General features: G+C 41.5%; 1 protein-coding gene and 1 long non-coding RNA gene across 6 annotated transcripts in view; one reads left to right on the top strand and one right to left on the bottom strand.

Annotated features, from left to right (window-relative positions):
- The window catches only part of CPEB2 (cytoplasmic polyadenylation element binding protein 2), a 53,995-nt gene extending 43,424 nt beyond the window's left edge, over window positions 1-10,571 (bottom strand). For 2 of the 5 annotated variants that reach the window (XM_032110333.1, XM_032110335.1), the window contains exons 1-2: window positions 8,641-10,547; window positions 5,750-6,028 (exon numbers count right to left, since the gene is read on the bottom strand). In XM_032110333.1, the coding sequence (XP_031966224.1) occupies window positions 5,750-6,028; window positions 8,641-9,831 (1,470 nt within the window). In that variant the 5' untranslated portion in view covers window positions 9,832-10,547. Of the gene's footprint in view, window positions 1-5,749; window positions 6,029-8,640 lie in introns of all 5 variants that reach the window. The other 3 variants (XM_032110331.1, XM_032110332.1, XM_032110336.1) reach the window with 2 other exon arrangements.
- The window catches only part of LOC116444685, a 143,523-nt gene continuing 125,800 nt past the window's right edge, over window positions 8,698-26,420 (top strand). The window contains exon 1 of the long non-coding RNA XR_004240444.1: window positions 8,698-8,771. This is a non-coding gene — a long non-coding RNA (uncharacterized LOC116444685). The remainder of the gene's footprint in view (window positions 8,772-26,420) is intronic.

The raw sequence follows: 26,420 nt of genomic DNA, 5'->3' as shown, positions 1-26,420 counted from the left end.
GTTTGTTAAAAGCTAAATTAAAGAAACCTTTTTAAAATTGCTTCCCAAACTAAAATGTTAACAAGCTCCACTGTTTTCACCAAGTTCCATCATTTTCACCTTAAACGTGACCTGAATCGAAATGTGCTTTAAGACTTTCTAGAAAGTGACAGCTGATTTAGTAATAAAGTATCCACACTTTAAAAAGTACCTGAATATAGTATTCAGTGTTAATGTTAGAAGTAATAATCTAACAATTCCTACATACATATTCTAAAATATCTCTAACATCTAAACTTCAATATTCTCATTTTAGTGAGGATATACTATAACCATAAGCCCCTTTTTGAAACCATAACCACTGTAAATGAGAAACTTAATATGAAAACCTATTGAAACTACAATTTTAGCTCTATAAAAAAGCAAGGAGGAAGGCTTAAAGTAGACACCCAAAATTGCTTGGTTACTCTTCACAGTGTCATTAGTGGTAAAGACGAACTAAAGATGTCTGGTAGACATCTGTGAACGGTCATCCTGACAACGAAGTGTTTAAAGCTAAAATGACACAACCAGCTACGTAAGCTAACTAAATTGAGCCTAAAATGCACCACAAACGAGTCCTTTGGCAAAGACACACCTACTTCCCAGCTACATAAGCATTTTAAAATACTGAAGTGCTTCAGCTCAAGAATATGTATTCATAACCTGGAAACAACCAGACACCAGACTATGGAGATTGATTAAAGTCTTGGCAATCTTGACTTTCAAGGCAAATCTAGAAAATTTGTATTTAATAGTTTCAATGAAATAACTAAAGGGACATTAGTCACCTGAAAGGGAGGATGTTACTCAAGTTTTGGGTTTCTCACAGCCCTGCCCCAAATCTAGAAATATCTATTCAGCCTTGAGTACTTAAATGCAAATACATCAGCACATATAGCAAATGTACTTTTGGATGGATCCTAGGTGAGAACATACTCATTTTAACGCAGAGAACAAGGTGAGATAAGATACTCAGCATACACATCACTGCTATACTATCATGGTTGTTAAATATTTTGTTGAATTTTACTAATTCTGATTTTGTATTGCATTAATAGAATGAGCTGTATAACTGAAGCAAATTTAAATAATGGGAGGAAAGTCTAAGTTCATATGAAATCATAAAAACATTTGTATGGTAAGCACCACAAACTTCTCACTAACTGAGTCCTTTGAATGTGTAATCTGTGCAGCTCCTAATACTATTTATTCAAAGGTTGTGAACCTGAAGTTAAAAGCATGGTCATAGACCGCCTTCCCCAATTAGAGATATCCCCAGTATGGTCCTCAAACACAAGTATCTGGTTGTGTGTGTCATTTTAATCAGTCCCAGGCAATCAATCCACTGCATTAAAAACCCTGAACTGTTCTGTTCCAGCATAGCCTCATTAAAAAATAAACTGGTAAAGCCTGCCTTATAGATCAGTGTTTGGACAATTATACTGCTGTGAAGAGTAAGAAAACTTTGCAGCTAGATAATCTCAATGCCTTAAAGTTTAACATCAGCTGCCAAATATTCAGCACTTCTGAAAAAATGGGCCACACATTTAGGAGTCTAAACATGGCATTAAGAATCCAACTTTAGCAACTTGCACTTCACCTAATATTCACTGGTATGTGTATCATCTAGATCAGCCATTGAAAATGTGAAGTGGTATTAAATTGTACTAAAACTGTCATATCAAAAATTTGAAATTCTCCAAATTGAAGTGATTCTAAGGCAGAAGAACAGGACAGCAGCTTAAATTAAGTACCTAAAACTAACACCTGTTGTGACATACAATTTTAAACCACATTTTGTTTTTTATGTGATTGGCTTTCTTCAAAAACTTGAGCACATTTCAAAAAGAAAAATCTGCATTTGTACAAGATGCGACCTTACCATACCAATCCCCAGCTGGAGAGCTATGTTTAAACACAGAATAACAACACTCAGCTTTTAGGACCATGAACATTACACACTGTTTGTCTGAACAAACAGGAAGGACAAATCAAGGTGAAAACCACCTAGACACGCAGTGTATTTCCTTAATTCAAAAGGGACACAGAAATTAAATTCCTGTTCATAGAATGCAGTGTTTTTCATAGAATGAAAATAGTTGAACACTGATGTCTAGTATTGAACATTTTTAACGTGTTTTAGTAAGATTATTTGCAGGATGGTAAGAAAAACTAAGCTTGCAAACAAAACAGGATACTGCAGTTCTTAAAAAAAATAAAAATTTAGAAATAGTTAATTATTTTCATTGTACAAGAAATATAAATCAAAAAAATGGATATACAAAACACTGATCTCTGTCCTTGTGGTTTTTTACAGAAATGCCTGGAGCATGTTTTTTTGGGGAAAAACACTTGTATCAAAAGGTTTAGAAATATATTTTCAGCTTTGTACCCTATAATTGGGGTTTTTTTGTACTTTAGGTAAGGGAATAAAAGAGAATATTCATATTTTCTGACTTTTTGAAATGCAATGTAAGTGCCTAAAGTACAATCCCAAGGGCTGTGTAAGGTCAGTGGTGCCAGGTACGTTCTTCTAGAGAATTAGATTATCTAAATAAGGAACCTAGATTCTCTCTAAGGAGAGAGAAATAAGCCCCTCAATTAAATGCTTAAGTTGTACGGTGTCAATACTTGACAAGATTTCTAACTGTTCCTTTAATGTTTCAAGTACAAGGCAACAACCCTTCCCTATATGAAGTACCTATAATGGTGGAAGCAGTATGACTGAACTCAGAAAAAATTATGTCTACAAGGTTTTATGTCTATGAAAGAACTTTATTTGATGCAGTTAGTATCATCTCAAAATCATGAGAAAGGCAAAACAGCTTCTCACAGTGAGCCACGTAAGAAAAACTTGGCTATAGGCTTTATTTGCTCACATTTAAATCAGTGTTGCCATGATGTTTAATTATTTTTACTTGAAACCAAAACAAACCGCTGAACTTTTTAAAAATCCTAAGGGATGACTTTCATAACTTTCGTAAGCAAAAGCGGCTTTGCTGCAACTAATGTGGCCATTGTGAATTCAACTTCACATGGGATATGTTTCAGTTTTAACGAGGAAGTACAGAAAATCTGCTTTCATCCCTACAAGCAATACTCATAATAGTTTACTCAGTTATCAGTAAAGGACACTCATTGTCACTGGTATATTAATTTAATGTTATGCAGTTTTTAATCAGAATTGATGTCACTTCTATTCCGGGGACCACACATCAATGCCAATACCAAATAATAAAAAAGTTTGATGGAACGGCAAAGCTTCAAGCTTGGATACAATTCCTCTGTGGTTTATCTTGTTTGTATGAGGTACATGTTTTTCAGAAAATGGATCAGCAGACGACATGCTGAACGCTATCTGGACTTTGCAAAAATATTTAGCATTTTAAAAAAATGGTAGCTGAACATTAAAGATATACACAAAGTTAGTCTCTGAGAGCACTAGCTTTTCTAAGCTGTTTTTAATTGCTAAGTCTGAGCTAGCTGAAGTTTGGAAGAGAGGTGCTTTGTCCCCTCCCCTACAAAATTTTAACTGCAGTTAGGCCAAAGAAACAAATATTCTGCAAAACTGTAAATGATGCAGTATGTATCCAACATGCATGCTAAAATGTGTTTGCTCTGTGGAAGCTTGGAAGAGATAGGTAACTTCTACACACACAAATACTTTTGTGCTATACTTTCCAAATGGCACAAGATTTAATTAGTATTATTTTTCAGTATTTTCTGAAATTGCTACTGTATCTTTAAGAATTCTCAATCTAAATACCACAGCCTTTTATGGAAGGAGACAAGCACAGCGCAAATCAGCAAAGATGGGTGTTTGACAGCATTGCAATTGCCAACAAGGCCTGATGAAAAGAAGCACGACCTCCAAGCTCTGTTTAACTTTTTCATTATGACTTGAAAAATGTAACAGTCATCACAAGGAATTAATCACATAGCAATAGTGTACTAACTGAAAAACAAGAACACGATTTCAGTGTAGCAAAGTAATTTATGGAAACATCTAGTGTTTCCACAATAGCAGTAGATAACACTGCAACCCTTCAAAGAGGTTTATTTTTACTGTGTTCTGCAACTATGACTTTATACATGTCACGGAGATTTAAGCATAGACAGATCAACAGCATAAAGATATCCAAACAGGCCTATTTTATTGGTGGGTCTGGCGCTCATAGGTGTGACCAATGATTGAGAATGCCCAACTTCTCACTCTGACATTTTAAAAAATCCCCCAATCCTTACACAGAAATATTAAGGTATTATAAAGTTAAATTGCAAGGATTTCTTTTCTACCCTATTACACAGAAGTTATTTACATGATAGCCTAAATGCACAAGACACTTGCTCACACATAAAATGAGTTAATCTGTATTAGACAACCACTGTAGAAGCTTCTGAAAGTTCAAAGTATTGGTCATATGGACTCGTAAGACATACTGCATAAGCAAATACATTCACAACTTGTGCTTAGCTGCATATGAATTCCAGTGTGTGTGTCACAGCGGTTTCAGTGTATGATGGGATTAATATTTTTGTATCTGTCCCTTAGGTTAACATCTTTGGGACAGATTTCAGCATTTACTTTCTACTATTTTTGCTGCCCTGCACTGCAAAGCATTATCAATCTCTAATAGGTTTTACTTAATACAACACAGTTCCTGAAGAGTACAGCTTTTTTTTCCCCCATCTTTCTACCCACATAAAAGATTATTCTACTACGATATTTTAGCTAGCAAGGCTACTTAATGGAACCTGTTTTCACAGTATGGGCAAATGCATGTACTTGGAGCATAATTTCGGCATGTCCGAAAGTCACGTTAGCTTCAAAAACACTACAAGTATCAGAGCACACCTGGGCAGAGTCAGGACATGGCCTCCTGTGCCAAATTCACCAGAAAACTGGTAAGAAAAACCAGAATTCTAGTGGGAAATCCGGTCCCAAGGAGCACCCTCTTCCGACTACCTCAGCTACATAAGTGTTAGACTGCCATTTATGCAAATACAGCTCAAATGTGGTCACGATTATGACAAACGAAAGGCCTCTGCTAACAAGGAATGACTAAATTAATATAGGTAAGAATAGGAAAAATAACATTTTACCAAGAGGTTACTGAGGCTGCAGTTAAATGACTTAAAGTCACATAAGATGTCACTGGCAAAATTCAGGAGGTGAATCCAGATCTTTAGTTCTAAGACACATCCTTCTGTTTAACGCTTCTAAATCACAGGGCTTCCAGACAACACAAAAACAAAAGGTGCTAAAATGTGGAGGAAAATGATCTCACACACAAACATCACCCTAAAATACCAGCAAAAGACAAACATGACAAAGACTCGAGAACCATCTACAAAAGTAAGAAAACCTATGTACAAGGACAAGCAAACAAACGAACAAAAAAACCTTGAGTTTTAAAGGAATTTGTAAGAATATAAGCATTACCACAGGCAGAAAATACTTGCTGGATTAAACATACTATGTTTTATTGCTTCACCAGCGCCTACAGTTTGCATCTTTCTTGACAATCAATATTCTTATTCAACTGTGAGGATCATATATTGCTGAATACACTGAACACATGGGGATTATTTTAAGACCAAAAATAATACAGAAACACAATTTTCAAACCAAGTATCAGGGCTGCAACCACTGTTTAATTCTCATTTAAAATGAATGAAGTAAAAATGCTATACAAGACTATGAACACACCAGGTATACCATCCTTACCTGCAAAGGAAGGAGAGTATTACTGTTGGTGTCAGTTCGGAAAACATTATCTTCAATCCACGATTTTGGTGTCAGTGATGGAGTAGAGCGAGAAAATTTAGGAGGAGCTATGACATTACCAGAAAAAGGCTTCTTCAAAGGAGAGATCTGGTTCATAGTTCCTGGAATTCCCATGTTTCCAGTTCTACGATGGTCTCTGCCATGCATTCCTCCCCAGGATATATTTCCCGTGCTCCAGCCGCTGCTCTGATTGCTCCAGGGTGACTGCTTCAGAAGAGGCTAAAAAAGAAAGATTAATTTATATTATTTTGAAAATACTTGAAATGCTTTTCTACTTAAAAAAAACCAAACCCCAAAACAACCAACCACCAAGTAAGCCATGTGCAGAGATTTCTATGAACCATTCTCTCCTGATAACATGCAAATTAGTTACTGAGGCAAGGAAGAAAACACAGCTTCATTAAAAAAAAAGTCATTCCTACTCCCCCATATGCCTCCCCAGTAAACACCTTATGCAACCAATTTTGATTATCATTTTAGTACCTCGTAGCATTTTTAAAGCTATGCAGAAGACAAATTCCAGGGTGTAAAACCATGTCACAAAAAACCCTGAGACCAGTTTTTATCATACATTACTTGATATTGTATGATGAGATCTCTGCATAAGTAACAGAAGAATTTTAAAAAGATTTAAAAATTATTAAAATAATATTCATATTTCTACTAATAATTATTGCTACTCAGTGAGTAGTATTTCACTGCAGTGAGTAGAAATTTAAAAATTTAAATGGCAGATTTAATTCCCCCTCCCAAGTATTTTAAATACTATTGTCTCAGTATTACCATATAAGAGCAAAACCAGCACTGACTACTGAATAGAGAATCTGTTTGAATGAGCTATCTTAACATTTCCACATTAAAATGCATTGTTCTGAAGCCACTGCTCAAATACTTCTGGAGTCATGAACAGACCAATTTCTGGAGTAATGAGTCTATGGGATTCTGCAGGGTGTACTCTATAATTTTTTTTTTCCCCATCTAGGTATCGTGTATCTTACACTTACATAAAGACACTTTTATACAAGTGTATGTAAATACACTTACAGTAAGTGCACTATATTCTCTAATATGAAAATGGAAGAAAGAAGATTTTAGAAAGAAGATTTTTAAAGGATTAAGTTTTTATTCCTAAGCTACAACTTCTGCTGAAAAGTGACCTATAGTGGTTGTCATATTACCAAGAGGTGGACCCACTGAGCATGACTGACAGTGAAGAAATGTATTTAGTAGTTTCAAATCTGACTGTTCTTGGAAACGCTTTTTCTCAAACAGAAATAGAATGGGGGTGCGTGTGACGATTCTAAATTCAGTTCTGTGAAGTGAAAACACAGTACTTTTATCTCTCAGCTTAGCTGCAAGCAACCCTCAAGCTGCAATTCTAATAAAAATTTAAAGCATGTCAATATGTTATATATTAGGTAAAAGAAAACTTTCTGAAGACAGAATGATAAAATTGTAACACCCCCACCACCTTCACCCCCCAGAAAACAAACCAAAAAACCACTAAAACCATTCTTGGTCAAGCGACCAGGAAAACATCCTATTCTATATAATTATAGATAATTACGTTGTAAAACTTGGAACGCTTGCATTGGAATTTTGGGAGAGGCAGGTACTCTATTATGAAACAAACCTTACGAGATAATGCCAAATGTTAACAAGCCTCTAATATTGCTAGCTATGCTGTCATGGCACTGTTTAAAATTCCTGTACACCTCACTGCTGGAGAATTGCTTGGAATTTGCTTTAAGAAGGTTATTACAGACGTTAAGGACAACTAGCTCCTAAGCATAATGCATCGAAATCAGTTATTGAACAGGCACACAATGTGAGATTCCAGTTCTGATACAAACGAATCTCCGCCGATCAAATCTGACAGGATTTAATACTAGAATGAAAAAAAATTAAGATGAGGCCTATTTAACTTCAGCCTTTCATAACTGAGCAAATTATTGGAGCAAAATGGGCTTATTATGCAACAGCTGGTAATACTAACACCGATTTCCTTCTTACTGATTTCTTATAATATTCTGATCCAGTAAAAAAACGTAAACTTCCATTTTAACAGGGGATCGTTACACCCCTCGATTAAAATCGGATTAAAATCGGTCACAGAACTACCATAACTTGAAACACTGCGCTGTTCTCTCGTACCCATTCAAGCAATGTCAGTCAAAACCCATGAAAAAGCAGTACGGTGTCAACTTTCGCACGACTCTCCTCTCGGCGACCCGTGCCCGTCCGACCGAGCCCGCCCGAGGGCCGGTCCGCGGCTGGGGAAGGGGCTGCCCGGGGGGGCGGCGCCGGCCGGAGCTGTCAAGCTCATTGTTCCGGGGACACCGCGCCTGCCGCGGGCGGCTGGGGAGACAAGGGGGGCGTTTTCACGGCGAAACTCACAGATACCAACAGGGCCGTTTGAGCTCTTTTTTTAAGAGCAAACCCTCTCTTCTCGTCCCGAAAAAAATCCGGCATCCCTCGGTAGGCGACGGCGCACCGAGGAGGGCCAGAAGAGCTACCCCGGCACCCGCCACCCGGAACGGGCGGGCAAAGTGGCCGAGCGCAGGGCGGCTGCTGCCCGCAGCCCCCTCCGGCCCGACCCCTCCGGCCGCCCGGCGCCGCACCGGGCGGGGGGCGCAGGTGCCCTCCCTCCCGCCGGGCCGGCCCCGCCCTGCCGCGGCCCCGCCGGGCTGTCACCGCCGCGCAGCCTCGCCCGGCGCCGGCGAGAGCGAAACCACCCGGCTGCCGCGGCCGGCCAGCCGAGGGCAGCGTTCCCCCCCCCCGTGTCCCCCTTCCCCGCCCCGCGGCTCCCCGCCGAGGCCGCCGCCCGGTACCTGGTGGTGGTTGTAGGAGTTTCTCTGCTGCAGGAAAGCGGCGGCGGCGGCCGCCGCCTGGTGTTGGTGCTGGAGCTGGGGGCTCACAGGGGATCTCCGGTTCTGCTGTTGCTGCTGCTGCTGCTGCTGAGGTAAATTCATCTGCGGCGGCGGCGGGGGGGCGGCGGCCGAGAAGGGGCTGCTGAAGGGCCCAGCGCAGGGGTTGTGAGGAGACACCGGCGAGAAGCTCTGGAAGAAAGCGGGGTTGATCGATGATGGGATCCCCGGGTAAAAGCTGGTCTCGGACTCCGGGCTGGGGGGCGGCATCGCGCTTATCTGCCCGCCGCCGCCACCGCCGCTGGAGACCGGAGGCTGCTGCGTTTGCTGCGGAGGCGGCGACGAGGTCTGCACCGACCAGGGGGTGCCGAAGCCGGGCAGCGGCGGAGGAGGAGGGGAAGCCGCCGAGGAGGAGCCGCCCCCGCTCTGGTGATGGGGGCTGGGGATCTCCGGGCTCTGCAGGCTGCTGAAGCCAGAGCCGAGCCCGCCGGGCAGGAGGTTCCCGGGGCTGCCCAGTAAGTGGCTGTTCGGGGGGGACTCCATGGGGGGCAGCTTGGCTCTCGCCTGCAGACGAGGAGACGGAGGCGGATTCACGCAGGAGGCGGCGGCCACCCCCACATTGGGGTCCGCGGACGCCGATCCCCCCGGGCAGGAAGGGGCGAGCCTCTCCGAACCCCCCCTGTCCGCGCCGCCTTGGTGCTCGGCGGGGCCGACGGGCCGGTGGTGCGGGTGATCCCCCGTCCGCGGCGGCTTCAGGGGGTGAGCGCTGAGGAGCTGGAGGTGCTGCTGTTGCCTGTGCTCCTGCTGCTGGTACTTGTCAGTGGGGTGGCTGAACTGCTGCTGCTGCTGCTGCTGCTGAGGGGGGTGGTGATGATAGTCTGGGGGGTGGTGGTTATTCAGGGGGTGGCTGCTGCCGAGCTGGGCTGGGCTGCTGAGCTGCTGCTTAAACTCTTTCCTCTTCTGGCTCAGCTGAGGAGGCGGCGGCTGTGGTTGCTGCGCTTGCTGCTTGTTTAAATCCTGGTGGGGGCTGAGACAGGGTTTAAAGTCAGAGGAGGGGTGGCCGAGAGGGGGGTGTCCCGACGCGGGGCTGCTGCCCAGCCTCTCGCTGCTTGGCTGCTGCTGCTGTGTCACCCCCAGGAGCAGCTCATCCTGCATGTTTTGATGATGCGCAGCAGCGGCCGCTGAGGGGAAACAGGGAAGGCAGCGGCGGACAGGCTGCCGGACAAACCGGCTACAGCGGGCAGCAAGGGGCAGGAGGAGGAGGAGGAATGAGGCGAGGCGGCTGCGGCCGCTCCGGGGAGGGGAAGGATCCGGCGGTGGGCAGGGGCTGGGGTGGCCGTCTGCGGGAGCTCCCCTGACACCGGCTCGGCGCAGAGGTGAACCCCCCACCCCAGCACACTAAAGAGACAAAGATAATTACTAATCTTTGTGGCGAAGGGTTGGGGGGAGAGTTTGAACACCCGCCTGTCGCAAACCACTATGCAAGTCCCAAAACAGCTAATTTATAGAATAAAGCTTTCTTCTTTGCCATCAACGCCACTGTACTGCTTTAAAAATATAGCAGCTTTTTGATACGAGCCCATTTTTATCGGAGATTTCTTTTTCCTTTTCGTTTACTGGGACCCCCGGTAAGGCGGCCCTTCCCGCCTACAGTCGCACCCACAGGGATCCACTAGATCAGAAATCCGCCCGGACAGGTCACTGCCTCCGGACAGCAACTCCTCCGTCCGACCCCCCAGCCGCCACACCGCAACGCAGGGGGAGAGCGGGGCATTCCCGGGCCTGGCACTGGCGGGGAGGGAAGGAGGGAAGGCGAGGAGGCCGCCGGTACCTCCACAGGGCAGGCGACCCGGTCTCCTCAGCTAGGCTGCTGCCGCTCCCCGACCGCCCCCACCCCAGCCCCGCTGCCGGCTCGGAGTCGCCGCGGCGCCCTTAAGAGAGCCGGAACAGCCGTCACAGTGACGTCACAGGCACCGCCCCGGCCCGGCCGACCTGGTAATGAGCCTATGGGCCTGCTCCCTCATGAATAATGCATTAGGCCGGGAGCCCGCCCCCCCCCCCCCCCCCCCCCCCGGCGCCGACGAGCCGGGTGGGTGCTACCACTTCAGCCAGGGGGAGGTGACAGCCCTGTGGGCCGCTTGGGTAAGGAAGGCACTCATTGGGCTTCGACGACCTGTCTACCGTGAAGGGACAAACACCTGAAATAAAGATATTTTACTTCGTTTTGCGGCAGCGGGTGCGATTGGCTTTTATCCCAACAGCCTGGGCAGGGGCAGCGGTGACGCCGCTTTCCTCTGCCGCCCGCGATCCCGTCAGGCGCTCATTAGGGGCGGGGGCAGAGCGGGATCGCCCCGCCCCTTCGCCGCGCGCGCCGCTCATTTGCATTGACGCACGACTGAGCGCCACGGGCGGGGCGGGGCGGGGCGGGGGGGTGGAGCGCGAGCGCGGAGGCACGAGACGGGCCGGGTGTCAAGGCCCCGCCCAGCCCCGCGCGGGGCCCCGCTCACCCCAGCGGGTCCGGGGCGCGCCGTGTGCCCGTGTTCCCTCTGGGATACGGGGCTGTCCCTGTCCCGTGGGACGCTGCAGCGTGCCGGAGCTCCGGCAGGAACCTGGGCTCGTCACCCCTTCCTCGTCAGACGCCCGGGGCCTGCCAGCAAACCTTGTTTGTTGGGCACCTCAGAGGCCCACGGGAGCTCGGGCGGAACCCCTGCTGGGGTGTGGTGGCACGGGGTGGTGCCCTCTGAGGTATTCCAGTACCAAAGGTGGGGTTTTACCCTTTCCATACAGTGGAAGCACAGTTCTTGGCAGCCGTTTAGTGGAAACAAATAAATAGTTTGGCACGTACAGATGCAACATTGATGTATATGTCCCTGAAAAGACTAAAACAAGCGGCCTCTCTTTGTGCTCTGGGAAGGCTGTAGCTCAGCAGTGGAAGAATTCATATGCGGCTGTTGAATGTGTGAGTACATGGGGAAAGTGTCATTATGTGCTTGACCTATCTAACTTTTCTCTAGGCATTTGTCCATGCCCACTATCAGCGACTGGATGGCTTTATTCCACCTGCCCCATGGACCTTTGGTCTGACCCAGTGTAACAATTCTTATTTCTTAAATCTGTATATGTTTTCTCTATGCATATAAAACATAGAGGAAAAAAATATATTTCAGCGTTTGCAGTCATCTCTGATGTGGTTGCGAACCTGTGTGTGTATGTATTGGGGAATCCGTGCCATCTTGCAGGGTTAACATGAAAACGCATTTGCAGCGTAGAACAATAATTGATACATGTTTATCTTTGCTGTATTGTGGCTTAGCACTCCAGAATTATTCATTATATTGGCATTTGTTTCAAGAACTCTGCAGTCTTACAAGGGCTAAAAAATCCAGAGTGCAGACGAAGGCCTTACAGATGATCACACAGTGAAAAGATGTTGCAGGCTGAGTACTGGTTCCTCTCTGAAGAGTGAGTTGCTTCACAGCACAGTCCTCATAAACACTAGTTTTGAGAGCTGCAGAACTGGTAGCATCTGGCTTCCCTTTATGTTCCTGTCATACACCTGACATTGAGTTGTTTGCAAGCCTGAACAAAAGCTGTCCTCTACCTGGGGCGTTCTCAGGCGATGTCTAGCAAGGGTGGAAGCAGTGCTGCACTGCACTCTCCTGTAACCAGTTGCCTATTTCTACAAAGTGTGTAGAAACTCATTCAGTTGAAGGGGGGTTTTTTTGTAAGAAGTGAGTTTCTCTGTCCGTCACCTTTAAATTAAGCCCAAATTCTAGCAATTCTTCCTTCAAAACAGCTTTCTTGGTGTATGTGAGTATTTTTTAAATTGACTGAAAAACAAGAGTACTCACATCCTTCTTATCTCTGGTATGATATGGTAGGGTAGCCACTCACCCCAATTGCGTGTGTTTCTTAAAACAACTTTCACAGAGTGAAGATCATCTGGTTTTAACCATGTAAAAAGTAAGTGTCCACTCTGCATTAGCTGTCTAATGTTCAACAAACACAAGTGCTACCAAAGGATGATTTATCCCCTAACGAAAGTACTTTTAGGGAGAGAAACCTGATCTCTCTCTCTGCTGATTATGAGGAAAGGTTCTGGCTATCTTGCTGCAGAATCCAGTAGGTCTTTGGTGGTCCCTGGCCTTGTGGCACATGCTACTTGACTCTAATACAAGCAAGAACAGTTGTACCAAGTCAAACCAAGCGTCCTGCAGGCTCTTCTGCCTCAGATACGAGACTGCTTGGTGTGTGCTGAGGCCACAAGTTCTGGCTTCTGCTCCACCAAATCAAGCCTCTTATCTGGCACCTTGGTGCCATCAAGAGGTGCTGAGGCCTGCCCTTGGCAGTTTGTTTTCTCTGTCCAGTCTCCAGTTTCTCAATTTTTGACCATTTGGCCTTCACACCCTCTTGTGGTAATGTTTTTCTCTCCCTTGTAATCCCTCGATTCCTTCCTGCTTTCTTTTGTCTTAGCTGTCCCTTTCTAGGGGAGACTTGAGAGCTTTCTTGGGTTAGACTAGTTGGGAGGTAATAGTGTCTGAAAATAAATGCCTAAACAAATGTGTAAGAGCAAGCTAAGAATGTATTATGTTTCCTTCAGGTACCTCACCTATTTGCAACACAGGAACTCCCTAAATTTGCCTTTCCAGACCTTAGGGTGTACTGAGAGGCTTGGACTCCATGTTCCCTGACTGTTACCGAAGCGAGACTGCCTGAAGAGGAGAGCATGCTGGCATGCCTCATCTGAGTGACTTGAAGAAGCTAGAGAGTCACGGAGCTGGGATGAGTTCCTTAGACTAGACAACAAACATTACAAATGCCAAACCATATGCAGTATCACTATACATAATATGTAAATTGGAAAAAACAGATGTTGCAAAACAAGCTGTCAGTACGGTAGAACCAAATATACATAAGTTATGGTTTTTGCAGCCATTAATCAACCTGCTTCCGTGTATTCATTCCAACAAACGTGCCAGACATTGACTTCACCTGGGAGGCTTGTGGTAGAGCTGGGGCTGACAGCTGTCCGGGGTTTGTTGGTGCCTGAAATCTTATTTGATCGCCTTATTTGTCTGGTGTTCTGCATCATCCAGTGGGTGCTAAATTTTGTGTGGCAAATTTAACCAGGGGTGCTATAGAGTAGAAAGTATAAGGACAAATGACATTAAACTATATAAAATAGCTATAACTATATAAAGAGAAAATAAACTGTAAGGATTCCAGAGCAGCTCTTCTGGCTGCCATTTGGGTGACATGAAAGCGATCATCAAGGTAGTGGCTTCTGAGTTTTGCCTCTCAGTGGTTATCATCTCTTTTAGAAATTGCCATGCAGAGCTTAAGTTCTTTCCTTTTATTAACCCAGGAGAATAACATCTACTATTGGCCAGTGTTAGGAACAGGATTTTATTATATGAGAAGGGATTTTGGCCCACGGTTCTTTCTTTTGCTTGAACAATAAAACCTTTAGCAGTTATAAGAACTGAATGTGATTGTGCTGAGATACTGTGCACTTCAGAGTAGTCTGTGGGTTTGGCTTCTTTAAAAAGTCTGTTCTTTTCATGATCAGATACCACTTAACAAGTGTTACGGTTTTTGTGAACACACAATAAATCATGAAACTGATAAAAATTTAGATATAGTATGTGGACTTTATATACTACTATATATAGTAGTGCACAGAGCTACTTCAGCGCTTCCTTATTTTGTAAATGAACATGAACACAAGAATATCAGGAGCCTAATGTACACAACGGAAATAGCTCTGACTAGTGGTAGAATCTGCTCTTTCCTTCCTATTAGCTAGTTGGAAAATCACCATGGCTGTGATTTTGAATATGGGCTGCAATTCGATGTACATATGAGAAGTATCTTTGCTGTCATTCCAATACTAAACACAGCTTTTTTTGATGATTTTTTGCATGTTACGATAAAAGTAAATGTTACAGATAGAATTGACTTCAAAAAACCTTTTGTGGATTTGCTCAGAATAGTAGAGACTCACTGCCTGCTTGTAATGCAACAAATTGTTCTTTCCACAGCACACAATATTTATAGGCCTTTCACCATTTGCAGTGATTTACTACTCCATTTAACATCTTTTCCAAAGCTCTACAGCTACCAAAAAAAAAAAAAAAAATTAAAATCCGTTTCTTGTTTTCTCTTTGCTGTTTTACCACTCCTTCTCGCTTTCCACATCTACTCCTTTTCCTAGGCTCTTTGTTAGCCCTCTGTATTTAGGTAGCTGTGTCTGTCCTGCAGTGCTTGCAAGGGTTCCGATGAAGATCTGCTCAATCCTCCCTGTGATCAGGCTGTCTAGGGAAGTACACAGTCTGCTGTCCTGTGGTCTGTGACATGTCTGCTTTGTTGCTCAGCTTAAACTTTGAAATGGGCTTGCATATGCATTCCAGGAGCAGAACATTGTTCTAACTGGTAACAAAATACATGATTCACATACTTTTGCTAGAGCTGCTTCCTCTTAACCTTAAAGTTGATTTTTTGTTAATGACATTTTCCTCCCATGGAAACATGGTAAACAGTCTGGGACTGGAGGTTATTCATATAGAAAAACAGATGATGAGGTTTGACGTTTCACAGGAAAAAGAGGTCTGAAGATTTATATCAATGTGCTTCATTCACTGTTTTTCCTGTTCTTGATTTTTTTAAACTCTGAAAATTATAGTCATGCACCCTTAGGAAGGAGATAGGTAAGTCTTTTTCAGCAGTGAGCAACCTATTGAGTCACAGGAGCTTACCTTTTCTCCTGGTGGTTTTTCTCATTAAAAGAAAAAATATTAATTATCCAGATATAACAGAACTGGGTAAAAAACCCTTTCTTAGATCACTGTGTGTTGAAATGAAATGAAAAGCAATGGGAAAAGTTAACACCAGTAATTGAAATAGTTTACTTTGTTCTCTTATTCACACCCCCATGTTATGTTTTTGTTTGTTTGTTTTTAAAGCTAAAAATCTTAAAATTCACAGGAGCTGGGCAGCTTTCTTCCTTTACTCAAAGCCCAACTTCCATCACGAAAGCCTGCTAAACTTGAAGGGTATAGGTTCTGGTCACAAGAATGCACAGCAGTGATCTACTCTGTTTTTTCTCCTTTGTGCCCTGGAGTTTAACCAGCACACTAGACTAATATTTTCTTGCTTGCTAGTGGCAGTTTCTGTTTCTTTTTTGTTTTGGTTTTTTTTTTTTGGTAGTGGAAGTCATTAGAGTTTCTCCCAAGAGAATCACTGCCAAAGTAAACAAAAATCTTCATGAAAGGAGAATAATGTCTAGAGTATTCAGAATTCCATGTTTTACAGACGAGTATTTATGGCAACCAACTAGTGAATTAAAGTGAATGAAATCCTATTTCTAGTTTGCTACTTCTACTGTGCTAATTGAATGTGGCAATTTCTGCTAGCTTCTCAGCTATGCAGTGCAAGTACTGGATGCTCCTTAAAATTTAGGATGAAGGAAAATATGAGATGAAACTCAGTTTAGAGTAAGGATTTTCTTTTATTTTTTATTGTTGGGAATTGAATAGTGCATGTAAACCTCCAAGGAATTGCTGTTGTCTCTAAAATGTTCTGCATGTGGTTGGCAAGAACAACAAGGACAGAGGAAAGTTCAGCTAAAAAATTCATAAAGCCTGTCTGGTGGAATGCATTACAGTCATCTGTATACCTCTGTGCTCTTATCCCTCTGAACTGATAATTTTTAGCTGAGATGAAACGTTCTGAGGAGCAGGAGGCTGGCAGATTTGCAGCGTAGATTGTTTGAAGGTTTAAATACTGTGACTATCTCATCTTACTGTAAGTCTGTAGATATAATGTAAGCTGGAGTTGCTGAAAAGTGATAGAATGGCTCATGTGAACAGCCAAAAAAACCCTGAAGAGCTTATTTTGTGTGTGCTGCAGAATCCTGCACACTTTCCATCTCCTTTACAGGATAGCAATAATTCCCCAGCGGAGCAGAGACACTTCGAATTTGTTGGCGATGAGACCATACCTAGTTTTTTGTTTAGGCAGTGGCTTTGACAAAGGGGACCAGTGCTAACTGGGAACTGCTGCCAACACCATCATATGTTTCTTGACAAATGCGAAGTGTTCAAAAAGTTGGCACTACAAAATAGCGATACTGTCAATCTTTGTTTAATTCTCAAAATGCCTTTGAAGCTTTTAAAGCTTGTGTTGTTGCTGATGCGCTCGCATATCAGATAACATTTTTGACAGTCCTTATAATATGGCTGGTTAATTTAGTCACATTACTAGAACATAAACCAAAATTCTGAGAGTGCTAAGATTTTACTGCTGGTTTTTCCTATGTCATGTGAGCAGGAGAAGGGTTTGTGCAGCAGTGTGTGCTACTATAGCCAGAACACAGTATTTTCTCATCTCCTTTTCTATGCACTGTGCAGATGCAGCTGCTGCTGTTGATTAAACATGAAGGTGTTGTTCACAGCTCTGGGAGTAAGTTTGGGTTCTGCTTTACAGAATACATGAAACATCTCTACTGATTAGACAAATGTTCAGCCTATATTTATGTACCTGAATATTGTGGTGTAGGAGGCACATTGAAATTTTAAGGAATTATTTCAGTGATCGTTGGCTAGATCTCCAGAAGCTCATGGACCTGAATTGTGCTAGGAATAACTGCATGGTGCTTCCAGTGATAGAATAATCTGTTCTGAAGGGTTGCATACTCTAGTGTGACTGTATGTAGGAGACGATACAGGAGACCCAAGGAAACTCTGGAAATTTTTGGGCAAGGAGGCTTCGAAGTAGCATTCATTGAGTCCTATAAACAGCCCCGATGCAGCAGGAAGAAGCAAGTATGTGTCTGTAGCTAGGTCTGCCCCTCTGGAGGGGTGTACAGACCACATAGCAAGTTAAAGAGAAGGAGTAGATGTTTGTACCTCAGCAGGCTATTAAAAAATTGCTTTCAGTTGCTACAATATTTATTAAAGTTTACTTATTAAACTCTAAAAGGTGGTAGAGGGACAGGTTCCCCTTCTGAGCCACAGCATCTGTGTTGCACAAAAACCAAAGGCAACCTATCTGATTTATATGTGAAAATACATTCTCTTGTACTTGACCTTATTTTCTCTTTGAGTGTAAGACGGATGCCCACTACTTTTACACCACCACCCACTGTTTCAGTAAAATTATTTTCAACTGATTCTGTAAGAAATTTTCTGCTTTAATTAATATGGAATTATCTCAGAAATTACCAGTGCAGAGTCTTCAGATTTACCATAGTATTAAAAAAAAAAAAAAAAAAAAAAAAAAAAAAAAAAAAAAAAAAAAAAAAAAAAAAGAAGCCCTAGGGTATATTACCATTTCCTGCAGCTGTAGGGAGGAGGAGAGAAGATCCAGCAGGCAGGAATTGTGCAGCAAGATTAATTTATTTAATTATTTTACAAACTCTTTTATAGACTTTTTTTTTCATAGTGTAATTGGACAAAGGATCAGCCACCCCTTGGGTGATTGGCTAAAATCCTAAAACATCCATTGTCAAAATATTTTTCTACTATACTATAAACAAGACTTTTCAAGGCTGCAGGTGTTTGGTTGTTTACATAACTCTGCTACCTCTTCTGTGAGAGAGAAAAGTCTCTCACGGACTTAGAAAGTAGCAAGAAAATCCTTGCTAGCAGCATTTTTGTATCCACACCATAGAACTAAAATTAATCAGTCTAGAGCTGAAGAAGCACAGATTAAAATTAAAAAATACATTAACCATATAATTGTGACTAGTTATGATGATATATCCAGGAGCCAAGGTGGGGTCAACAGCTCTGGGCTGGCCATTGTGATATCAGAGTTTAGCTAGTCAGGAGCAGCTGGCCTGCTTGAGGGTAGGATGCTCTCCTTCCCATTTGCTGAGGGCATGCAGCATCTTTTAAGAAATGCTCCATCATCCATGGCTGGAATGATGAGACTGGTCTGGTGATGAGGCTGTCCCTCTGGGAGGGAAAAGGGACAGGCCTGGACACAGTGCAGAATTGAACTCGGCTCTGCCATACAGCAAATGAAGGCTCTCTCAACACTTGGCTGGTTTTAGTCATGTCCTAGCTGCCTTCCCCACCCCTGGCTTTTTGTTTGGTTTTTAACCTACTAAGTTATGTTTCTGAACAGTGCAGAGTGACTCTACTGAAGCTTTCACTTATTTTCCTCATTCTAAATATGCCTAGCTCTAGGTGGGACTCAGAAACAAGAAATCTGAAGTCCTCTCATAATAATTTACATCTCTGATCTAATGATCAATTGTAAATCAATGTTAAGCTTCGTGACTTTTGAACATTCATGCAATTATGATGATACAAAGACATTGAAAAGCACTATGCTAATTTTGCCCCATATATTTTAGTTACTAAATCATATTATCCATGTGATTATTTCTTAATGCTCATATATAACATTTTTAATAATTGTAAAGAAATCCAAGAAAAATCTTTGCCAAGAATCTATGAAATAGCTAAATGTATTAGAATATTAATGTTACAATATTTTTGAAGTCCATTAGCTATAAAAAATAAGAATTGAAACCTAGAAAATGTAGGAAAAATATTGCATTTCAATAAAATGATAGATATTAAAAGAAGAAAATACACAGTTAAAAGCCATCCAGACAACCTTAATTTACTTCTATAATGAGAACCTGAGGGAAATGTGGAGTTAAAATTAGTTTATTTCAGTAGACTCTTAACTTTTTTAACCCTTTATGCCCAGGTTTCAATAAAAGAATTATGATTTCTTGAATGTCTTAATCATCAACTCCTCTACTTTCATATGTTTAAGTTTTTTGTAAGTTTTATCTAACTGAGCACTGGAAGTTGTGCTTTCTAACCATGTAGCTACAAGGTGAAGGAACTAAGGAAAGAGCAGAATTATTGCCTTCATCTTTTATACAGGGAGTACAAAACCTACTGTAATTTTGTTATTCTTCTCTCATTATGGCATCAAGAGCTCAGATCCATTTTTATGCAGTGGCACAAAACAGTTTCCTGCTTAAGTATATCTTACAGGAGCTGAGGAACACATATGCCACAAATCAATTGTACCCATGATATTAAAAGGGAAGGTTACCTAGATCTTTAAAAATTCGCAAACTTTGAGTACATGACTTTGAGTAATTGTGATATCATTTCAGGTCAGTGTGCTTTGACTGGTGGTCAGTCAAAACGAATCGTCCAAGGAATCTTTGTCTTCACAGTGGTAATCTTTTTTTTTTCATGCGTATATAGTAGGTTGTGACTAAAGAGCAGAAAACCTCATAAAATTTCTACATTAGGAAATCGAAGAGCTTTTCCTTTCTGTCTTTCCTCCCAAATAACCTTTCTTTTTTTCAACATCGAAAGGTCGTCTTTATAAGAGGAAATTTACCAGAGACTAGAGGGGTATAATTATGCCTTGTGGATGCTTTTTAATCTTGCATGAATGCCTGTAGAATTCAAGCATCCACATGGGGTGTTATACCATCAGAACTATAGGGGCGTATTTATGCCAGTGAATTCTGTATGGAGACAAATGCTTTATGAAAGGGAATTTTATTTTGGCTCTTTGCTTTTCAGCTTATTCATGTTCTGAACTAAAAGGAGGTGATCAAATCAATGAAAATAATGAAAATTCAATGGTTACCAAGGGCTGGGGAAATTGGAAAGTAATAAATATATACATTTCCTGATAACACTCATGGGCATTTTTGTTCTTATTCCCTCGCCAGTGTTTGAGTTTTTGAAGGGTTTAGTGAAAGGTTAATAAACAAGGTTTGTTCTTTGCTGAGCCTCATAAACTAATATATGTAATAGCTAAACTCTGGTAGAATATTAGAGATTCTTAGCTCCCATAAAAAGCAGCTGGGGCTTCAGGCAAATAGGACACTGGAGAATTAGTTGAATACTTTTTAGTCTCTGTAGGACCTCAGCAGTTAGCACTGATGAAATCAGCCATTGAATTGCTATATGTGAGTTTTCCTATGTCCCAGTTAAATTTTAATTCCTAAATATGTGAGTCCTAGGACAGTAGTCAAAATGTTCTCTACAAAAGTAGTCCATTTACATGAAAATAACTTTCAGTAGGTCAGTAAGGGTGTAGTAACACTAATAATTATTTACAAAATGTGCTTAGAGTAAATTACAAGCATGTCTCAGTGTAATTGCTGCATAGACTTTAAGAGAAGAAGAGCTTAATCATTTTGGTGATGTAATCCAGTCCAGCCTTAGCACTGACCACAGAGCATCGTACTGTATGTCTTGCTTGAAGACCAAGGTGAACTTTATTAGAAAGATGTCTCATTCATATTTAAAGAGTTCAGAGAACAAAGAGTCCACCACTTGTATACCAACACTCACTCTTCATGTGAAGTGTTTTATTTGTGGTCTGAATTTAGCTTTGACTTAACTTGTTCAATCTTTGCTGGATTAAAAAAGCCTTTAGCACTGGACAGTATCCAACGAAAATACTTAAAGGCTGGGATCAAGGCATCTCAGCCCTCTTTAGTTGTTAAACAAATCTCATTGAGGCAACTTAGTTTCTAACTGTAAGGCAAGATTTCTGTATCACCAGTTTTTCTTGTAGTTTCTTTCAAGTTTTCAAACATCATCTTAAGTAAGGATGTCAGGGTTGTCAGCAGTGACAATTACTAATGAGAGAATTGCAACAGGAGCTGAACAAAAGCGTGCTCTCGCCTTGCTGTTTTTGAAGCATGGAGAAGTTTTTGTTTTTCATATTTCTTGTCACAAGCCTTTTATGAGAGAGAATTTACAAGGGCCTCCATTGGATAATATGTTTTTCAAGGCAAGCTTATTAGAAGGAGACAGCAAGGTGATACCTTACTGTGATAACCAGAATATTTGGGTTTGCCCTGAGTAGTGTTGCACACAATGGTAGTGCTTCGCTCCTGCTTATTTTTATTTATATTATTTTATTTTTATACATATGTATATATAATTTATATTATTTTATTTATATTCTTTTTATCTGCTATGATTTCTTTTAGAGTTGAAAATACAGCCTTCAGTCTTGCAAATATTGTTTACTTTTTTTTTCAACATGGATAATCAATTTTTTATCATTAATGAAGCATACATCTGTCATATTGGCGTGAATCAAAGTGAAGCAGTTTACAAGAAAGCATGGCTATGCCATTTTCTTTATTTCCTGTTTTTCACCTGTAGAATTTCCTGGTACTGATTCTTTGTTTTCATCAGAGCATATCCCTGTATGTTCCCCCAACATATTCACTGGAGGTAAATGAGCAGAATTAGTCCAAAAAGTCTTTCCTGTGAGCTGTCACTTGAAACATTGCAAATCGAAGATGAATCTGGTTTTGGTTACCAGTAGAACTCTAAGTTATTTATTTTGTAATTAATGTAGAATAGAGGTCTTTACATGGTGTCATGAAATGGTTAGGTAAGTGTTTTAGAAGGATACAAGTATGTAGTTTTGCATTTGTACCCCATCACTCTGCAGCTGTTTTAGGCCTGCTATGCAAGCACACTGAAACATAATATTTAAATTTCTTTTTCGTTAGCAGTAGTTTCCCATCTTCAACTGTTCTCTCCAGAGCAAGTAGTGCTAGTCATGGTAAAGCCTTAGCTAGACTATCTGAGGAACTTTTTTGGTGTTCTGAAAGTAGTGAGATCAATTTTATTGTGGTTGTGTGGATTTGTGCAAGGGTCAGAGCACTGAAGACATGCTCAGAAGAGGGAGCAAGGAAGCCCGTCAGCCTGAGGTCTGCTTGCAATGTGACCCTGAGAAAGAAGTGATTGAAACTGTGAGTAAGGAAACTGTCTCCTGCTGTTTGCTTCCTACTGGGTTCAAGGAAACAGCATATAATTTATATATAGTTTGTACATAAATAGGACTGCATTGAATGAATGCCTATCAACAGTTCCAGGTGTAACATACAAGACATCAAAAATCAGCAAATTGTTTGTGTATTTACTGACAAAGCTTACAGCGATATCTTAGAAAACCCTAAGTGAAGGTGAGTGGAGACAAAAGGCATTGATTAAATTTAACTAAAACTACATGGCAGGTCTGTTTCTCTGTCTGGTGTTCTAACTGAAAATTATGTATTTCTGGCAGCACTGAGTATTTTTGTTTGCTTTGTGTTTTCTAGTCAGAACAAAACCTTGATAGTTATGGAATCATATAGAAAAACCTGGGGTGGAAGAGAGCTCTGGAGATTATCTGCCCCAGGCTCTTATTGAAAGCAGGACCTTAGATGAGATAATCAGGGCCCTGTCAAGGCTGATGAGTTCCCAACTTCTCTGGGTAACCTGTTCAAAGTTCAGTTGCTCTCACAGTAAAGAATTTCTTCTTAAACTGAAGTGGGTCTCCCCTGAAGCAGCCTATTGCCTTGTGGCACTGGGCATCTTGCCAAAAAGAATCTCCATCCTCTCTGTAACAACCATTTAAGTGTTAAAAAAATGGTGTTCAACCCTCAGCTGTCTCTTCTTCATGCTGAACCAACCCAATTATTTCAGGCTTTCTTCATCTGTCAAGTTCTCCAGTCCTCTGATCAGCTTGATGGCCTTCTGCTAGACTATCTCCAATTTTTTAGTATGTCTTTTTTGCTAAGAGGATCAAGACTGGACACAATATTCCAGGTATGACCTAGTAAGTGCTGAGGAGACTGGCATTACCATGTCTTTTTTGTTTGCTGGCTGCAGACATACTGAGGAAGCCCACAACACCATCTGCTTTCATTCCTGCCAAGAGCACCAGGCTGCCTTGTGTTTAGCTTGTCATCCCTTTACCCTCAGTAGCACTATTTACTTTTTGACCACATATAATGAAAGCAAGGAACAGAAGTTCACAAAGCTTCTGGAAGAAAAGGGTTTTACCCTAAAGCCCAGTGACTTCAGCCTTCACCCCCAGTATGGGAGACTTGGTTTTAGTTCTTTCCTTCTTTTGAAGAGCTGGACTTATGTTGCTCACAACCCTGAGCTGTGCCCTCGGGAGGAGGCTGTAACAAGCCACAGCATATTCTGGAGTTCTTTCAAATTCATATGTTGCCACAATAATATTTTTTTTTAATATGCTTCTGATGTTTCTTAGACTAGGGACTACAGGTGTCATACCTCCTTGGGGTTCATTTGTCACCTCGCCTTCCCTTCCCTTCCCTTCCCTTCCCTTCCCTTCCCTTCCCTTCCCTTCCCTTCCCTTCCCTTCCCTTCCCTTCCCTTCCCTTCCCTTCCCTTCCCTTCCCTTCCCTTCCCTTCCCTTCCCTTCCCTTCCCTTCCCTTCCCTTCCCTTCCCTTCCCTTCCCTTCCCTTCCCTTCCCTTCCCTTCCCTTCCCTTCCCTTCCCTTCCCTTCCCTTCCCTTCCCTTCCCTTCCCTTCCCTTCCCTTCCCTCATTGGTTCACAAATGCAAAAGTCCAGAGAAATTCCCAAAAACTTTTGAAAAGAAATGGTGCTTCCCCAGCTCCAGTGTGATCCTTATGACATACAAGGTCCTTATGTTTGGTTTCTTTCCTTTGGTGTGAATGAACTTGCCTGGAGTTAAGTGATTAGTTGTGACTTGAGTGGCTCCATCTTGGTGGTGTTGGTGAGTAAGTGGAGCTACCCGAATTTAATTTTTTTTCAAAAAAGGTACTTACAGTAATGCTATTAGCATTCAGAATAGTGGGACTTGGGCCTTTTTATTATTTTTGGTACCTCATATAACTTCATTTATGCAATATAGTAACTTGAGTTGAGACAAGGAATCTATTTTTTTTTTTATTTTAGAGGAGCCAGGAAATACCTAAAAATATTTTCAAGTACCATAGCTTTTTAACAAAAGGAGCTTGGGTATAATGTTTGATGTACTGAGTAATAAAATGTGGATCAATATTCATTGCTACTCTTATTTGATTTTGCAATCCAAGTACCAGAATAAAAAAAAACCAACCATCAAACAAAATCACTGGTCTTTTACTTGCACAATATAAATTGTGCAGTTGAGTTCTCCACAGTATATTGTACTTGCAGATTTCAAAGGATGAAAAACACTAACTTTAATTTAATTAGTATGTTAAAGGGGAGTAATGTTTCCATATTACTGTTTAAAGATATTTTCAAACCCCCAGAATTTTTAAATAAGGGTAATTAATTTGGCATTTCTAGTGTAGCATGAAAATGGCACACATTTTATGTCTGTTACACTAACAGCAAAGCAGACTGTAGACTGGTGGGCATTTGGTACAGGTACACAGGGACAAATTCTGATGCAATGGAGAGCACCTCTTTCTAGGATTTGTTCACAATGTGTGAGGAGAAGATGTATTGCCGTCAGTAAATCCAGAATGAGAACTACTTCTGAACAGCATTAGGAATAATCTAATCTCAGGAGAATGTCAAGGATATTGTAATATGGAATTGTCTGCATCAAGCATGAAATAAATCTGTGTTGGACTTCGTGATGCACCAAGCAGTGTTGGCTGTTGATCTCCAAAAACTCTCAGATACTGCAGTACCTCTGCTTTGTGGAAACAAACGTTTTGCACCAAAGCTGAACTATGTGAAACATAAAATTGACCAGTTCATCAGAAAAATTTGTTTCCCTAACCAAGTGCTAAAAGGGAAAGCTTTATTAGAAAGTGGGACTTCTCAGGGAAATCCTGCTGGGTATTCTAAAGGCTATGCTTTAATGAGCAGACAAGTAAGTTACCTTGGAGAGGAAAGCTAGCCTAATAAAGAAGGCACAAAGGTGATAATTAAACAAGAAATCAATGTTAAGTATGGAAAAGAGGGGCATAACTGAGAATGAAAATTGAATCTACACAATGTAAATGACTTTTTGGAGAAAATAAAGGTAATAAGGAATTATTACTGGCCAGTAGAGCTTAAGACAATAAGAAGGCATTACAAATGTATTAGGAGCAAAGGAAAACTAAATCAAGTATAGATTTCAGTCTTGCAGAAAAAAAAGCCAGAAAAGATCCAATGGCTGGAAATCAAAGCTTAAAAAATTCAATCACTATAAAGATGGAGTGAGGGTGATTACATGTAGAAATAATTTCCCAGTGTAGGTAGGTGGTAAATTTGCCATTGCTAGGAATTTAATCCAATTGGATACACTTTAATCTGAGTCTGGGAACAGGCTTGGCAGCATCTCTGTGGATGGCGGCAGAGGTCATTTGTTCTGTGCAATCCTTACACCTGTGAATTGGTATTTGTGTTTTGTCACTCCCTTTTTTTATAAACTGTTGAAGAGAACAGAGAGCTCTCATTGCCTTTAACGTGTTCCACACGCTCAGTTCTGCTTTAAGACAATGACTAAAATATCTCAGTGTTATGCTTCAGGGCTACAGCTGGCTTCCTGCAGAAGGCGAGAAGCTGATTCCCTAGGTTAATTCTGGATTTTTTTTATTTCATTTTTCTCCAAAGCCTTAGGGGCAGGCATGGCTGGTTATAAAACCTTGGGAGAGACTGGGCCACTTCTCTGCAGGGAAGTCCTCTCTTTTATATAGCTGCTATCTTCCATCTGGCTGGGGAATCAGACAGTTTCAGGGTAGCAAGGACTTTGAGCTCTTTTTTTCTATCCTGTTCATTATGAGATCTAGGCATATCTGAGATCGTAATGATGATCATTTGGGCATATCTGATGTAAACAACTCACTTACTATTGGAGCCTGAGGCAGAGGCATCAGAGTCTTTTTTGGAATTCTTATTAGCTTAATTTCTTCAAAACAGATTTTTGTTTTGTTTTCTTTTGGCTTTTTTGGGGTTTGGGTGTTTCTTTTTTTTTGCATAAATCAGTT

The sequence above is a fragment of the Corvus moneduloides genome, chromosome 5 (genome assembly GCF_009650955.1).
Source record: "Corvus moneduloides isolate bCorMon1 chromosome 5, bCorMon1.pri, whole genome shotgun sequence".
In the NCBI taxonomy this organism is placed as follows: Eukaryota; Metazoa; Chordata; class Aves; order Passeriformes; family Corvidae; genus Corvus; species Corvus moneduloides.
The sequence above is the reverse complement of the archived record's forward strand: the minus strand, read 5'-3'. Positions and strand labels throughout refer to the sequence as shown.